Source organism: Saccoglossus kowalevskii, chromosome 2 (assembly GCF_978046115.1).
Source record: "Saccoglossus kowalevskii chromosome 2, keSacKowa6.1, whole genome shotgun sequence".
Classification (NCBI taxonomy): domain Eukaryota; kingdom Metazoa; phylum Hemichordata; class Enteropneusta; family Harrimaniidae; genus Saccoglossus; species Saccoglossus kowalevskii.
The window spans coordinates 28220483-28239400 of NC_140642.1; the positions used below are offsets into that span (position 1 = coordinate 28220483).

General features: G+C 39.5%; 1 protein-coding gene across 1 annotated transcript in view; it reads left to right on the forward strand.

Annotated features, from left to right (window-relative positions):
- Nucleotides 1-10479, forward strand: part of LOC100375553 (mitochondrial basic amino acids transporter-like) — a 31377-nt gene extending 20898 nt beyond the window's left edge. The window contains exons 4-5 of the mRNA XM_078005714.2: nt 2002-2088; nt 3804-10479. Of these exons, the coding sequence (XP_077861840.1) occupies nt 2002-2088; nt 3804-4523 (807 nt within the window). The 3' untranslated portion in view covers nt 4524-10479. The remainder of the gene's footprint in view (nt 1-2001; nt 2089-3803) is intronic.
- Nucleotides 10480-18918: the final 8439 nt, after the last annotated feature.

An 18918-nucleotide genomic window follows, 5' to 3' on the forward strand; every position in this document is an offset into this window, starting at 1 on the left:
TTTGGATTCTCCAAAATAGTTATTTATTGTTAATGTTTTGTACTAATTTTTATATATTTATATGAAATTGTTTTGTCACTCTATAATAAATAGGTGAAACCTGACACCATTAACATTAGTAAAACTGTTGCCACCTTACTCCACCGGTCGCTGTCTTGAGGTTGCTTCACCTGGCCTCTTAAACTGGAGAAATTTCACTAAAGATGTGCACATCTGACAAACCACAATGACAGTGACCTAAATTTGATAATCAAACTGTAGAACAGTCCCTGTTCTGAACACGTGAATATTATATACCAGTAACATTTAACCTTGAATTGACTTCAAAATTCTTCCTCAAAATGTGGATAACACACCCTGTATTAGCTATATTCAACTTGTTGGGCATTTTCCCTTGTATTTCTAATATTTTAATCAGACAGTAATGTCCATGCAATCTGAATTCCCAGCGTTGAGATGGCTCAGCCAACTCTTGTTTATAACTTGTTTAAAGAAACAAATTCTGTAATTAAAATTCATTAAAATATTCATTAATCCAGGTTTTTAATGGCCATCGCCTAAATGTGAACACTGAAAACATAGCATATACTGTATATACTGACATTGTACATCAATCACGTGCAAGTGAAAAAAGATTGCCGCAGATTGTGTCAGTCTCCAGAGGGCGCCATTTATTGAAATCCAAGCAAACATCGGGGATAATTTTCGCTACAGCATCGCTTCACGTAAATAAAAAGCAGTTTCGCCACAATGTGGGATCGCCTTCACTCAGATTTGATGGAAATGTTAAAGTAATATTTTATTTTCAACAATATTCTGACTTTACATAGATTTTTGCCTAATGTGGAACGATATTTGTAAAAGTAAAAAATATAATTGTAAGATTGTAAATCGACACGATGCCTGGGTTTTTCTTTTTTTGCGTACTGTTGATGTATACTTAGCTTCAAGTTGATCAATAATAATTTTGACAGTCCCGGTGTTTTAAAGTTAAAGTGGTCACCACAGCGGTTTCAAAGCTGAGTTACGACAACGATGTCTAGTACACACACACAAAAAATACTACGCTTCATATTATTTTTAACCGAAATCAACAATACAAATTACAATTATCTGAATCACATGTGGTGTCACAGTTCAAGTTGCGTTCTCAAATAATCCCATGTGAGCAATAAATCAAACAGCATTCAGAATCAACTTTATCTAGTTTCCAGGAAATACAACACTTCACTATTAAAACACCATTTTGATCAAAAAACTTTCAGCGTTGCAAGTGACATGACACTTGCTGTAGCAAGGCTGACATGACACTGAGTTGAAGCGTAAATGAAGCTGATGCCACGTTGTAGAGAAGCCAGGTGTTTGTTTATGTGAAGCTGAAGCCAAATTGTTATTTAATCTTGATTCTCAAAAAGCAAGGTTTTAATTGTTATGCTATGTTTTACCAGTTGAAGAAGAAATTTTTTTTTTCAGTGTTTTTGTGCCAGGTGACAGTTCTGGACATTAAGTGTCACTGTTGTCTCTCCTGACTTTTTTTTTGTAAGTGCAAATTGCAAGTGCTAGTGCTGACACAGAAGTCATATTCATGTTTGGGACTACATGACAGGGCTGTGTGGCCATCTCTCTATCAAATGGCAATTTTAATGCGCTATCCTGGCAAAGAAGAACTTTTTATTCTGGGCAATTTGTAGATCTTGCACCCTGGCCAAGCTTTTGAAATGAGGTCAATTTATAAACATCTAAACTATTCATGTTTACAATAAATGTGTGAGATACAAGATTCAGCAAGAGCAAGGCTTTACTGATCGTATTGAGTAAATATCTACATTCAATTTATGGAAGCACGTTCTACAATCTCTAGTCTCTAAAATACTAGTAATGTAAAATAGTTTAGATAATCAAGGTACAGATCCATACATGTATCTAATTGCATGCAATGGTCATTTCATTTACACATCTCGGGCTACCTGAGTGACTGTAGTTGACATTGTATTTTTCCAGGTGCATACTGTAAAACCTGAAGTGGTGGCACCACATGCCTACAGGTCTACATGGCATTGTTTCGCTTCCACTGTTAAAGAAGAAGGGGTGAGAAGTTATTTTATATTCCCAAACCTATGTGAACTCACCATCGCTGTACACTACTTACTTATATTATTTAGAAAGCTTGTTGGTCAGTATCAGAAGTTTTGAAATCAGTTTGACATTGACAACACAGCAAATGTTCCATGTTGACGGCTGACATGTTTTCTTTTATGCTGACACCTGAACTGTGTTCTCGTTTGGGCAACCAATCACATTGCAGTTTGAACAAACTCTCACATTTAATTTGGACAACCTATCACGTCACGTTTGCAAACTGGACAACCTGTCACGTTTGCAGAATGGATAACCTGTCACATTTGCAGACTGGACAACCTGTCACATTTGCAGTCGAGACAATCTGTCACATTTGCCGACGGTACAACCTGTCACATTTGTAGAATGGTCAACCTGTCACATTTGCAGACTGGACAACCTGTCATGTTTGCAGACTGGACAACCTGTCACATTTGCAGACTGGACAAGCTGTTACGTTTGCAGACTGGACAACCTGTTACATTTGCAGACGAGACAATCTGTCACATTTGCAGACTGGACAACCTGTCACATTAGCAGACTGGAAAACCTGTCATTATTTGCAGACTGGAAAACCTGTCATTATTTGCAGACTGAACAACCTGTCCCATTTGCAGACTGGACAACCTGTCACATTAGCAGACTGGACAACCTGTCCCATTTGCAGACTGGACAACCTGTCACATTAGCAGACTGGACAACCTGTCACATTAGCAGACTGGACAACCTGTCACATTAGCAGACTGGACAACCTGTCACATAAGCAGACTGGACAACCTGTCATGTTTGCAGACTGGATAACCTGTCATGTTTGCAGACTGGACAACCTGTCATGTTTGCAGACTGGACAACCTGTCACATTTGCAGACTGGACAACCTGTCATTATTTGCAGACTGGACAACCTGTCATTATTTGCAGACTGGACAACCTGTCCCATTTGCAGACTGGACAACCTGTCACATTAGCAGACTGGACAACCTGTCACATAAGCAGACTGGACAACCTGTCCCATTTGCAGACTGGACAACCTGTCACATAAGCAGACTGGACAACCTGTCCCATTTGCAGACTGGACAACCTGTCACATTAGCAGACTGGACAACCTGTCACATAAGCAGACTGGACAACCTGTCCCATTTGCAGACTGGACAACCTGTCACTTTTGCAGACTGGACAACCTGTCACATTAGCAGACTGGACAACCTGTCACATAAGCAGACTGGACAACCTGTCACATTTGCAGACTGGACAACCTGTCATTATTTGCAGACTGGACAACCTGTCATTATTTGCAGACTGGACAACCTGTCATTATTTGCAGACTGGACAACCTGTCATTATTTGCAGACTGGACAACCTGTCCCATTCGCAGACTGGACAACCTGTCCCATTTGCAGACTGGACAACCTGTCACGTTTGCAGACTGGACAACCTGTCACGTTTGCAGACTGGACAACCTGTCACATTTGCAGACTAGACAACCTGTCACATTTGCAGACTAGACAACCTGTCACATTTGCAGACTAGACAACCTGTCACATTTGCAGACTAGACAACCTGTCACATTTGCAGACTAGACAACCTGTCACACTTTCAGACTGCCCAACCTGTCACATTTGCAGTTTGGACATCTTGTCACATTGCAATTTTAAATCATGGATATAATATTTTGTTTTATTTCCAGTTTTTTGGATTATATAAAGGACTTGCATCGCCTTTAGCTGGACTTGCTTTTATAAATGCCATTATCTTTGGTGTACAAGCTAATACCCTGAGGCAGTTCAAAGATCAAACCATAGTGAGCCACTCTATTGCTGGTGCTGCTGCTGGTGCTGTGCAGTGTGTTGTGGCATGTCCCATGGAGCTAGCTAAAGTACGATTACAACTGCAAGGGAAAGGGGAGAGCCATCACTACTATTCCACACACAAACATGCATATAAAGGTTCTATACAGTGTATATACAAGATATATATTAAAGAAGGTATAAAGGGATGTTACCGTGGATTGAATTCCACTCTCATTAGAGATATTCCAGGATTTACTCTGTATTTTGCAGCTTATGAAACCTTTTGTACGTTTTTTCAATCTCGTCATCCAAAAGGTGAAAACCTTGGTCTGGCTGAATTGATAATTGCAGGAGGCTTAAGTGGCACATGTTCATGGCTTCTGTCTCACCCAATAGATGTAATCAAATCACGTATTCAGGCAGACGCCGTTGAAGGAACCCCATTGTACCGTGGTACCATTGACTGTCTGCGCAAGAGTATTAAAGCCGAAGGGTTTAGAGTGTTTCTTAATGGATTATCAGCTAATTTACTGCGATCCTTTCCCGTCAATGCAGCAACATTTACTGTGTATACTTACTTTATGAGATATTGCAATAATCATTTTAATCAGACTTAGGGATTTTAGAAACAAAGTGTACTTAACGTGGTGTCATCATGACCTCTGCCTCTTCTCGATATTAATGTATGATATTGGTATAACTCGTATGATAATTCATTTTATTCTGTAATTGTAGATAGATTTTAATTTTTTCACTATAGACAAGTATAACCACGATTGCCTTTTAGATATATAAAGTACATACATACTAAAGTTTTTGCAATTTTGCAAATCCATTTATTGTATTCCTTACCGAAAGTCAGCCCATGACAATTTTTTTTATATTACTATTTAAGTTAGTATTAAGTTTTGACATTTTTGTTGTTTGGATACATATTGTTTTAATTTGAGAGAGATCATGCATTAAAAATATTAGGCCAAACATAAAAATAGATTTCTAGTCCAAGATTTCTCAGAAAAACTGATGAATTTGTTTTTTGTTTTTATTTTGTTCTCAAGGCAAGGTTCTGTTCATCTTTGAACTGTGCTTTATTCGCAAAAACATAAGCATTCAATAGCAAACCTGTACGTGCCATTGAGAATATTTTATACATGTGTTCTGGGCATGTGTAATAGACTTGTGTACCAGCAGGTGACATCCTTCTTCCTATTTCTGAATTTTCATTTTTTTCTTCAAAAATGTCACCAAAAAAAAACATTATTGTGCGGCTGATTTCAAACTGGCATGCATTGATCTGAAACTTATATTTTTTTACTTATGTTTCCATCATTTGAAAAAACTCCCATTAAATTATTCAGGAAGGTCATCCCCAAAACACGTTTGCTAAATTTCAGCTCTTGCGTAGAACTCAAGAGTTGACTTGTAGACTGCCTTTCCTAACATTGTCTGGCAAGTAAAACTAATTAAAATTCAAAATGTGCTTTGACTGTTGTGATAAATTGGTTGATTGAGTAAATTAAAGACGTACAACTCATCAATCACTGTTTAGTAAGATTATACATTAGGTGTCTGAAACTGCAGCAGTCTCTTTACATAGTTCCATCTTGTTAATTTCAGTGGTTAAATGTACATAGCAATATGTACCACCCCTTTAAAAATTGGCATCTCGTCTACAGACTGTTGAAATCCTAATTTAGGTACGATCTTTCAGATGCCATATGTAATAGTTTGATCTCACCAGCACAGTGCCTACCAGCCACTTAACTGGGTAAACTAGTGGATTTGCATATTGATTTATTGTATAATAGAATTCAGTTTTTAGTTTTATCTAATACTGTAGAATACTTTAATTTCGCTTGGAATTTATTTTCGCTGAATGGATGATTCCGTGAAAATAAAATCCAGCGAATATACTTTTTTTCCTATATTTCACATTAAATTCATCAAAAATCAGTGAAAATAAGTTCCATACAAAACGCCCAAAAAGCCTTTTCAGTGAAAATTAATTCCAGCGAAAATAAAGTATTCCACAGTAGCATAAGTTATGCTTACTATCGTAAGCAATAATTAAGTGCCTTTGTTCACAGTTCAAATGTACTGTGTTTGGTTTTAAAACTTTTATTTTAGGATGAAAGTTTTAAAATGTGTACATGCAACGTGTTTTAATTTTCTAGCATGCAGTTAAATTAAAACAGTCAATGTTTGAACTCCTTAGCATGGAGTTAAATTAAAACAGTCAATGTTTGAACTCCTTAGCATGCAGTTAAATTAAAACAGTCAGTGTTTGAACTCCTTAGCATGCAGTTAAATTAAAACAGTCAGTGTTTGAACTCCTTAGCATGGAGTTAAATTAAAACAGTCAATGTTTGAACACCTTAGCATGCAGTTAAATTAAAACAGTCAATGTTTGAACTCCTTAGCATGGAGTTAAATTAAAACAGTCAATGTTTGAACTCCTTAGCATGCAGTTAAATTAAAACAGTCAGTGTTTGAACTCCTTAGCATGCAGTTAAATTAAAACAGTCAATGTTTGAACACCTTAGCATGCAGTTAAATTAAAACAGTCAATGTTTGAACTCCTTAGCATGCAGTTAAATTAAAACAGTCAATGTTTGAACACCTTAGCATGCAGTTAAATTAAAACAGTCAATGTTTGAACACCTTAGCATGCAGTTAAATTAAAACAGTCAATGTTTGAACTCCTTAGCATGCAGTTAAATTAAAACAGTCAATGTTTGAACACCTTAGCATGCAGTTAAATTAAAACAGTCAATGTTTGAACTTCTTAGCATGCAGTTAAATTAAAACAATCAATGTTTGAACTCCTTAGCATGCAGTTAAATTAAAACAGTCAATGTTTGAATTCTATATTACTCTGATTTATTTATTTAACCTTCTATATTGCTGTACATCTCACTCAAAACTCCAACTCCACATTCCTTCAATAAATTTTATATAATCTATACTTGTATATATTATGAATAACCATCAAATCTCTGCCAGGTCTTGCTTGCATATTTGAGATGTGGTTACAATATTCCATTGTAATGTGACTTTACATGAAATGAAAATTAGATAAAACTAAGAAGCATTGACTTTACATATGAATTTGATCTAAATTCAGATACATGTATACATCGGTATATACAATGGGTACATTGATAAGTTTATTAAAATATTCTTTTTGTAGTTTATAAGTTTTTTTTTTTATTCTGTTATATATATTCAAACGTATTCCATTTTCTGTTTCCGGTAGTTACTATATACAGAAATTGTTATTTATATTTTCTCTATTTATATTAATACATGTAGATGCACCTTTCCAATGCACTCATTTTGAAATAACCGTGAATATGGTTTATGGTTAATTTATTATTATTTAAATAACATTTAGAAACTCAAATGTCACACCAGATGAATATAATTTCAAAATGATTTTAGCGTCATCCAATCAGTAATCTGCCTTGTTCGTAGAGGGCTGTACTAAAGTGATTCCAATAGCAGATAACAACCTCTTGTTTTTAATTTGAATTGGCATTCATAAATATTAATTTTGAAAGTTTTACAGTCAACTTCTAAAACCAGTGCATCATGGGATCTTTAAACAAAATATTTAGTTAACCATATAGACATGGCTGTTTTTTGTTTTTTTACATAAGCATAGGCACTACTAATAGAGCAAATATGTTAATTTTCTTTTTAGTCATTGTTGGTCACTTTTATATAATTGAACTTTTATGAATGGTTATAAACATTTATTTTATGTACTGTTAGAATACAAATACATTTGATGTTGTCATAGTAACAGTCATTAATATTTTTAATGACATGTACTATGTTTTATTATTAGTCAATATTTTTTTTACTAAAAAGTTAGTTTAATTGAACACTTATATAATATATGTACATGTAAAATGTCTCGTATTACAAACATTTGCATATACCAGTGCTGACAAAAAAAGTGTGAATGGCAGTTGAACTTATTTTTCTGTGCAAACCTAAAGTTTCATGGCACACCATGCCAAGAATGGCAAGTATGGTGTTTAATAATTGTATTAGCATATTGGTTGATCAACCTATTTTCCATGATTACTTCTGTCATCAGCACTTTTTTTTTGGAACAAGATGGGGGAGGGGGCGGTGTTATACTACAGCTCTACTCTTCATTTGACTTGAGGGTGCTATATATACTTTGTAACTCACTAACATTAGAGATTAGAAATTTAGTAATTTTTGTAATAATTATTTCTAGTTAGAGAAAAATGAATTTTTATTAGAACTGAATTTAAATTTGTCAGTTGTTAATGTGAATTTGATTATTCAGACTCAGTATTACATGCATTAAAAATACCGACAAAATTGCAATTGAAAGTAGCTCAATGGTTCTTTAATACTTGGAAAGTGTCAGGTCAGGTCAGCTTAGGTTCAATTTACTGATAATATAGCATTAACAAATAATATCAGACTGATTAGTTTGTGAATTGACCTTGGCAGTGACTCAAATTTGATTGATTGCTGATTTGTAACTGGGATTAAGATAGAGCTGATACTGGAATGTCAACTTAATTGAAATTCACATTGTGCCTTGAAGTAATAGCAATAACTTTTGTCATCTCTTCAGTCAATCAATGGATGTTGATTGCCTTCCAATCAGCAGAAATGAGCAGTTTTAGGTTGATATTTTACTATTCAAAGCCTTGGTTTTGTGGTGGAGAAAATTGTTGATTTTGTATTGTACAGATATCAATGGAAAATGTATTTATCGATTTTAACAATCAAAAACAATAAAGTTGGACAAAATGTAATTATAACATCTTAGGATCCAAAGGTTCATTTGTACCTTTGAAGATATTTCTGAGAAACAACATGCGTCTATTCAACTCGTATGATACTCTCAATTGTAGTAACTAGCTAACATGCCAGGAAACTTTATTGAGTAAATTTAAAATTTGAGGGGAAATGAATGGCCAGTTAATCCTATGCTAGTATAGTCCAAATATTGCTATGTTTATTTATATTGAAAATATTTTTATTTTGTACACCATATTTTGCTTTGAAAGCTATGTATTTTTAAAGTTGGGTATTGCTCAATCAGAATATTAATCTACTTATCAAGTAGGCTTCAAATAGATACGGTTACTAAGTAACCAAACTTAATCCTAATTCTGGTAGTGACCAGGAAACATTTTGATCAGTTACTCAACATGTAAAATTGATTATGTATTAGTTTACATTGTTAATTGAGTGGATTAAAAATGAATCCACAAAGTGAGTGTTTGCAAGAAATCACTGACTTTTTTGCAAGATTTCTGTTCATTCTGAGATGCTTATGCTTAATGTGCTATACACATTTGGTGGTGGTTAATTTTGATGAAGTAAGTATATCTCAACGCCATATTTAAAAAAACATAAGCATGTAAAATGTAATTTTAGCGAATTGTGGTAAAATGACGTAATAGCGAAATGTTGATTTAGCAAATCTCTTGTCATTGTTGATTTCGTTGTTTGGTGGCCATTTTGAATTGATAATAAAGTCATTAGTGACATCTTGAATTAGCAAATCAGTTCTCTCGCTAAATTCGCGAAAAAGACATGTTTTACAGTAGTAAGAGTACATCCTTTATTAACAGTTGTTTACAAAATTATGTTATATAATTCTATAAACCAATATTAAAAATTGTATGTACGGTATTTGTTTTCTCCTATATTGAGCTTTCAAAAAATGTTACATTATATTCATTTTCTATCAATTTTGCAGAGCTTACTTTCATTTTAAATGAAACTCCGTTTGAGAGACCATTGACAAATAGAAAAAGTACTAAAATTTTGCCATGCTGTGCCCTCTACAGTTAAATGCTAAAATTACTTTGTTTTGGGTATAATGTTTGTTTAATTTTATGTATTAAAGCAGAAGCAAGTCGGGTAAAACCGTGCACATCACAGCTTGTTTTAATATTTAAAATGCAGTTTCCATAAAAAAACATAATAAAAGCATAAATTTATAGAATGAAAATAAAAAGCTGCTGGCACATCTTATTTTTAGAATACACATTGAACATAAACTATTTTTTTCCTTTGCAATTGGAGTTTAAAGTCTTCACAATCTATTACAAATTGAACTTCCCAGTTATGTTTAAAGTACTTTTGATACAAGGGCTGGTAACCAGACACGGTACTTACAGGTTAGGTCTTTTCGACACAATAGTCTAGAAGATTTTTGCCTCCACAAGCCGCAATTGTTGTTGATTGGCTGATAAATAGAACTAATCTGAATATGTTAATTTCCTAAACACTGGATGACAGTTATAAATTTTCCCCCATGTGCTATATTACCTGGGTTGCCATACCTACGAAAGTGTGACTGTCCATTCACTGGCATTGCAAATATATTTACATAAATTGCTGATGATCAAATTCTTTGCATGAATTCCAGACTATTATGTAAACATCCCTAACCCTTACCATGTAATCTGGTTACCAGGCTAATCTGTGTGCATTTATACACGTGGTTTATCCAATTTAGTCTTCCAGTTATCAATTTATGTACCTAATAAACATAGGTTGTTAGAAAGACTTTTGTGTCGTGTTTTAATATATTTGTTTGAGTACAAAGTAGTTATCTTTGTAAGATCCCAGCTGATTGTGCCCAGCCTCTCCATATCTAAAATAATTTGTAACCTGGATCACAACTATAAATAACTGCATGCATTGTGGTAAATTAATTCTACTCAGAACACATACAGCTATTCTGTTGTGCAAGACTGAGTCAAAAATCCTGTATAGGCGCAATTCTTGATGATGTATTGAACAGGAACCAAGTTGAAGTAGCCAAAGCAGAAACAGTTGAAGGCTGGGTATTACCTAGTATACTCATAACCCATGTGACTGGGTGTTACCTTGTATGCTCATAACCCATGTGACTGGGTGTTACCTTGTGTGCTCATAACCCATGTGACTGGGTGTTACCTTGTATGTTCATAACCCATGTGACTGGGTGTTACCTTGTGTGCTCATAACCCATGTGACTGGGTGTTACCTTGTGTGCTCATAACCCATGTGACTGGGTGTTACCTTGTGTGCTCATAACCCATGTGACTGGGTGTTACCTTGTGTGCTCATAACCCATGTGACTGGGTGTTACCTTGTATGCTCATAACCCATGTGACTGGGTGTTACCTTGTATGCTCATAACCCATGTGACTGGGTGTTACCTTGTGTGCTCATAACCCATGTGACTGGGTGTTACCTTGTATGCTCATAACCCATTTGACTGGATGTTACCTTGTATGCTCATAACCCATGTGACTGGGTGTTACCTTGTGTGCTCATAACCCATAGGACTGGGTGTTACCTTGTGTGCTCATAACCCATAGGACTGGGTGTTACCTTGTGTGCTCATAACCCATGGGACTGGGTGTTACCTTGTATGCTCATAACCCATGTGACTGGGTGTTACCTTGTATGCTCATAACCCATGTGACTGGGTGTTACCTTGTGTGCTCATAACCCATGTGACTGGGTGTTACCTAGTATGTTCATAACCCATGTGACTGGGTGTTACCTTGTGTGCTCATAACCCATGTGACTGGGTGTTACCTTGTGTGTTCATAACCCATGTGACTGGGTGTTACCTTGTGTGCTCATAACCCATGTGACTGGGTGTTACCTTGTATGCTCATAACCCATGTGACTGGGTGTTACCTTGTGTGCTCATAACCCATGTGACTGGGTGTTACCTAACATGCTCATAACCCATGTGACTGAGTATTACCTTGTGTGCTCATAACCCATGTGACTGGGTGTTACCTTGTGTGCTCATAACCCATGTGACTGGGTGTTACCTTGTATGCTCATAACCCATGTGACTGGGTGTTACCTTGTGTGCTCATAATCCATGTGACTGGGTGTTACCTTGTGTGCTCATAACCCATGTGACTGGGTGTTACCTTGTGTGCTCATAACCCATGTGACTGGGTGTTACCTTGTATGCTCATAACCCATGTGACTGGGTGTTACCTTGTGTGCTCATAACCCGTGTGACTGTGTGTTACCTAGTATGCTCATAACCCATGTGACTGGGTGTTACCTTGTGTGCTCATAACCCATGTGACTGGGTGTTATCTTGTGTGCTCATAACCCATGTGACTGGGTGTTACCGAGTATGCTCATAACCCATGTGACTGGGTGTTACCTTATGTGCTCATAACCCATGTGACTGGGTGTTACCTTGCATGCTCATAACCCATGTGACCTGGTGTTACCTTGTGTACTCATAATCCATGTGACTGGGTGTTACCTTGTGTGCTCATAACCCATGTGACTGGGTCTTACCTTGTATGCTCATAACCCATGTGACTGGGTGTTACCTTGTGTGCTCATAACCCATGTGACTGAATATTACCTTGTGTGCTCATAACCCATGTGACTGGGTCTTACCTTGTATGCTCATAACCCATGTGACTGGGTGTTACCTTGTGTGCTCATAACCCATGTGACTGGGTGTTACCTAATATGCTCATAACCCATGTGACTGAGTATTACCTTGTGTGCTCATAACCCATGTGACTGGGTGTTACCTTGTGTGCTCATAACCCATGTGACTGGGTGTTACCTTGTATGCTCATAACCCGTGTGACTGGGTGTTACCTTGTGTGCTCATAATCCATGTGACTGGGTGTTACCTTGTGTGCTCATAACCCATGTGACTGGGTGTTACCTTGGGTGCTCATAACCCATGTGACTGGGTGTTACCTTGTGTGCTCATAACCCATGTGACTGGGTGTTACCTTGTATGCTCATAACCCATGTGACTGTGTGTTACCTAGTATGCTCATAACCCATGTGACTGGGTGTTACCTAGTATGCTCATGACCCATGTGACTGGGTGTTACCTTGTGTGCCCATAACCCATGTGACTGGGTGTTATCTTGTGTGCTCATAACCCATGTGACTGGGTGTTACCGAGTATGCTCATAACCCATGTGACTGGGTGTTACCTTATGTGCTCATAACCCATGTGACTGGGTGTTACCTTGCATGCTCATAACCCATGTGACTGGGTGTTACCTTGTGTGCTCATAAATCATGTGACTGGGTGTTACCTTGTGTGCTCATAACCCATGTGACTGGGTGTTACCTTGCATGCTCATAACCCATGTGACTGGGTGTTACCTTGTGTGCTCATAACCCATGTGACTGGGTATTACCTGGTATGCTCATAACCCATGTGACTAGGTGTTACCTTGTGTGCTCATAACCCATCTGACTGGGTGTTACCTTGTGTGCTCATAACCCATGTGACTGGGTGTTACCGAGTATGCTCATAACCCATGTGACTGGGTGTTACCTTGTGTGCTCATAACCCATGTGACTGGGTGTTACCTAGTATGCTCATAACCCATGTGATTGGGTGTTACATTGTGTGCTCATAACCCATGTGACTGGGTGTTACCTTGTATGCTCATAACCCATGTGACTGGGTGTTACCTTGTGTGCTTATAACCCATGTGACTGGGTGTTACATTGTGTGCTCATAACACATGTGACTGGGTGTTACCTAGTATGCTCATAACCCATGTGACTGGGTTTTACCTTGTGTGCTCATAACCCATGTGACTGGGTGTTACCTAGTATGTTCATAACCCATGTGACTGGGTGTTGCCTAGTATGCTCATAACCAATGCAACTGGGTGTTACCTAGTATGCTCATAACCCATGTGACTGGGTGTTACCTTGTGTGCTCATAACCCATGTGACTGGGTGTTACCTTGTATGCTCATAACCCATGTGACTGGGTGTTACCTTGTGTGCTCATAACCCATGTGACTGGGTGTTACCTAGTATGTTCATAACCTTTGTGACTGGGTGTTACCTTGTGTGCTCATAACCCGTGTGACTGGGTGTTACTTAGTATGCTCATAACCCATGTGACTGGGTGTTACCTTGTGTGCTCATAACCCATGTGACTGGGTATTACCTGGTATGCTCATAACCCATGTGACTAGGTGTTACCTTGTGTGCTCATAACCCATCTGACTGGGTGTTACCTTGTGTGCTCATAACCCATGTGACTGGGTGTTACCGAGTATGCTCATAACCCATGTGACTGGGTGTTACCTTGTGTGATCATAACCCATGTGACTGGGTGTTACCTAGTATGCTCATAACCCATGTGATTGGGTGTTACCTTGTGTGCTCATAACCCATGTGACTGGGTGTTACCTTGTATGCTCATAACCCATGTGACTGGGTGTTACCTTGTGTGCTTATAACCCATGCTACTGGGTGTTACATTGTGTGCTCATAACACATGTGACTGGGTGTTACCTAGTATGCTCATAACCCATGTGACTGGGTTTTACCTTGTGTGCTCATAACCCATGTGACTGGGTGTTACCTAGTATGTTCATAACCCATGTGACTGGGTGTTGCCTAGTATGCTCATAACCAATGCAACTGGGTGTTACCTAGTATGCTCATAACCCATGTGACTGGGTGTTACCTTGTGTGCTCATAACCCATGTGACTGGGTGTTACCTTGTATGCTCATAACCCATGTGACTGGGTGTTACCTTGTGTGCCCATAACCCATGTGACTGGGTGTTACCTAGTATGTTCATAACCTTTGTGACTGGGTGTTACCTTGTGTGCTCATAACCCGTGTGACTGGGTGTTACTTAGTATGCTCATAACCCATGTGACTGGATGTTACCTTGTGTGCTCATAACCCATGTGACTGGGTGTTACCTAGTATTCTCATAACCCATGTGACTGGGTGTTACCTTATGTGCTCATAACCCAGGTGACTAGGTGTTACCTAGTATGCTCATAACCCATGTGACTGGGTGTTACCTTGTGTGCTCATAACCCATGTGACTGGGTGTTACCTTGTGTGCTCATAACCTATGTGACTGGGTGTTACCTTGTGTGCTCATAACCCATGTGACTGGGTGTTACCTTGTGTGCTCATAATCCATGTGACTGGGTGTTACCGTGTGTGCTCATAACCCATGTGACTGGGTGTTACCTTGTGTGCTCATAACCCATGTGACTGGGTGTTACCTTGTGTGCTCATAACCCATGTGACTGGGTGTTACCTTGTGTGCTCATAACCCATGTGACTGGGTGTTACCTAGTATGTTCATAACCTATGTGACTGGGTGTTACCTGGTATGCTCATAACCAATGCGACTGGGTGTTACCTAGTATGCTCATAACCCATGTGACTGGGTGTTACCTAGTATGCTCATAGCCCATGTTACTGGCTGTTACCTAGTATGCTCATAACCCATGTGACTGGGTGTTACCTAGTATGCTCATAACCCATGTGACTGGGTGTTACCTAGTATGCTCATAACCAATACCTGGCTGTTACCTAGTATGCTCATAACCCATGTTACTGGCTGTTACCTAGTATGCTCATAACCCATGTGACTGGGTGTTACCTAGTATGCTCATAACCAATGCCTGGGTGTTACCTAGTATGCTCATAACCCATGTGACTGGGTGTTACCTTGTGTGCTCATAACCCATGTGACTGGGTGTTACCTTGTGTGCTCATAACCTATGTGACTGGGTGTTACCTTGTGTGCTCATAATCCATGTGACTGGGTGTTACATTGTGTGCTCATAACCCATGTGACTGGGTGTTACCTAGTATTCTCATAACCCATGTGACTGGGTGTTACCTTATGTGCTCATAACCCAGGTGACTAGGTGTTACCTAGTATGCTCATAACCCATGTGACTGGGTGTTACCTTGTGTGCTCATAACCCATGTGACTGGGTGTTACCTTGTGTGCTCATAACCTATGTGACTGGGTGTTACCTTGTGTGCTCATAACCCATGTGACTGGGTGTTACCTTGTGTGCTCATAATCCATGTGACTGGGTGTTACCGTGTGTGCTCATAACCCATGTGACTGGGTGTTACCTAGTATGTTCATAACCCATGTGACTGGGTGTTACCTTGTGTGCTCATAACCCATGTGACTGGGTGTTACCTTGTGTGTTCATAACCCATGTGACTGGGTGTTACCTTGTGTGCTCATAACCCATGTGACTGGGTGTTACCTTGTATGCTCATAACCCATGTGACTGGGTGTTACCTTGTGTGCTCATAACCCATGTGACTGGGTGTTACCTAACATGCTCATAACCCATGTGACTGAGTATTACCTTGTGTGCTCATAACCCATGTGACTGGGTGTTACCTTGTGTGCTCATAACCCATGTGACTGGGTGTTACCTTGTATGCTCATAACCCATGTGACTGGGTGTTACCTTGTGTGCTCATAATCCATGTGACTGGGTGTTACCTTGTGTGCTCATAACCCATGTGACTGGGTGTTACCTTGTGTGCTCATAACCCATGTGACTGGGTGTTACCTTGTATGCTCATAACCCATGTGACTGGGTGTTACCTTGTGTGCTCATAACCCGTGTGACTGTGTGTTACCTAGTATGCTCATAACCCATGTGACTGGGTGTTACCTTGTGTGCTCATAACCCATGTGACTGGGTGTTATCTTGTGTGCTCATAACCCATGTGACTGGGTGTTACCGAGTATGCTCATAACCCATGTGACTGGGTGTTACCTTATGTGCTCATAACCCATGTGACTGGGTGTTACCTTGCATGCTCATAACCCATGTGACCTGGTGTTACCTTGTGTACTCATAATCCATGTGACTGGGTGTTACCTTGTGTGCTCATAACCCATGTGACTGGGTCTTACCTTGTATGCTCATAACCCATGTGACTGGGTGTTACCTTGTGTGCTCATAACCCATGTGACTGAATATTACCTTGTGTGCTCATAACCCATGTGACTGGGTCTTACCTTGTATGCTCATAACCCATGTGACTGGGTGTTACCTTGTGTGCTCATAACCCATGTGACTGGGTGTTACCTAATATGCTCATAACCCATGTGACTGAGTATTACCTTGTGTGCTCATAACCCATGTGACTGGGTGTTACCTTGTGTGCTCATAACCCATGTGACTGGGTGTTACCTTGTATGCTCATAACCCGTGTGACTGGGTGTTACCTTGTGTGCTCATAATCCATGTGACTGGGTGTTACCTTGTGTGCTCATAACCCATGTGACTGGGTGTTACCTTGGGTGCTCATAACCCATGTGACTGGGTGTTACCTTGTGTGCTCATAACCCATGTGACTGGGTGTTACCTTGTATGCTCATAACCCATGTGACTGTGTGTTACCTAGTATGCTCATAACCCATGTGACTGGGTGTTACCTAGTATGCTCATGACCCATGTGACTGGGTGTTACCTTGTGTGCCCATAACCCATGTGACTGGGTGTTATCTTGTGTGCTCATAACCCATGTGACTGGGTGTTACCGAGTATGCTCATAACCCATGTGACTGGGTGTTACCTTATGTGCTCATAACCCATGTGACTGGGTGTTACCTTGCATGCTCATAACCCATGTGACTGGGTGTTACCTTGTGTGCTCATAAATCATGTGACTGGGTGTTACCTTGTGTGCTCATAACCCATGTGACTGGGTGTTACCTTGCATGCTCATAACCCATGTGACTGGGTGTTACCTTGTGTGCTCATAACCCATGTGACTGGGTATTACCTGGTATGCTCATAACCCATGTGACTAGGTGTTACCTTGTGTGCTCATAACCCATCTGACTGGGTGTTACCTTGTGTGCTCATAACCCATGTGACTGGGTGTTACCGAGTATGCTCATAACCCATGTGACTGGGTGTTACCTTGTGTGCTCATAACCCATGTGACTGGGTGTTACCTAGTATGCTCATAACCCATGTGATTGGGTGTTACATTGTGTGCTCATAACCCATGTGACTGGGTGTTACCTTGTATGCTCATAACCCATGTGACTGGGTGTTACCTTGTGTGCTTATAACCCATGTGACTGGGTGTTACATTGTGTGCTCATAACACATGTGACTGGGTGTTACCTAGTATGCTCATAACCCATGTGACTGGGTTTTACCTTGTGTGCTCATAACCCATGTGACTGGGTGTTACCTAGTATGTTCATAACCCATGTGACTGGGTGTTGCCTAGTATGCTCATAACCAATGCAACTGGGTGTTACCTAGTATGCTCATAACCCATGTGACTGGGTGTTACCTTGTGTGCTCATAACCCATGTGACTGGGTGTTACCTTGTATGCTCATAACCCATGTGACTGGGTGTTACCTTGTGTGCTCATAACCCATGTGACTGGGTGTTACCTAGTATGTTCATAACCTTTGTGACTGGGTGTTACCTTGTGTGCTCATAACCCGTGTGACTGGGTGTTACTTAGTATGCTCATAACCCATGTGACTGGGTGTTACCTTGTGTGCTCATAACCCATGTGACTGGGTATTACCTGGTATGCTCATAACCCATGTGACTAGGTGTTACCTTGTGTGCTCATAACCCATCTGACTGGGTGTTACCTTGTGTGCTCATAACCCATGTGACTGGGTGTTACCGAGTATGCTCATAACCCATGTGACTGGGTGTTACCTTGTGTGATCATAACCCATGTGACTGGGTGTTACCTAGTATGCTCATAACCCATGTGATTGGGTGTTACCTTGTGTGCTCATAACCCATGTGACTGGGTGTTACCTTGTATGCTCATAACCCATGTGACTGGGTGTTACCTTGTGTGCTTATAACCCATGCTACTGGGTGTTACATTGTGTGCTCATAACACATGTGACTGGGTGTTACCTAGTATGCTCATAACCCATGTGACTGGGTTTTACCTTGTGTGCTCATAACCCATGTGACTGGGTGTTACCTAGTATGTTCATAACCCATGTGACTGGGTGTTGCCTAGTATGCTCATAACCAATGCAACTGGGTGTTACCTAGTATGCTCATAACCCATGTGACTGGGTGTTACCTTGTGTGCTCATAACCCATGTGACTGGGTGTTACCTTGTATGCTCATAACCCATGTGACTGGGTGTTACCTTGTGTGCCCATAACCCATGTGACTGGGTGTTAC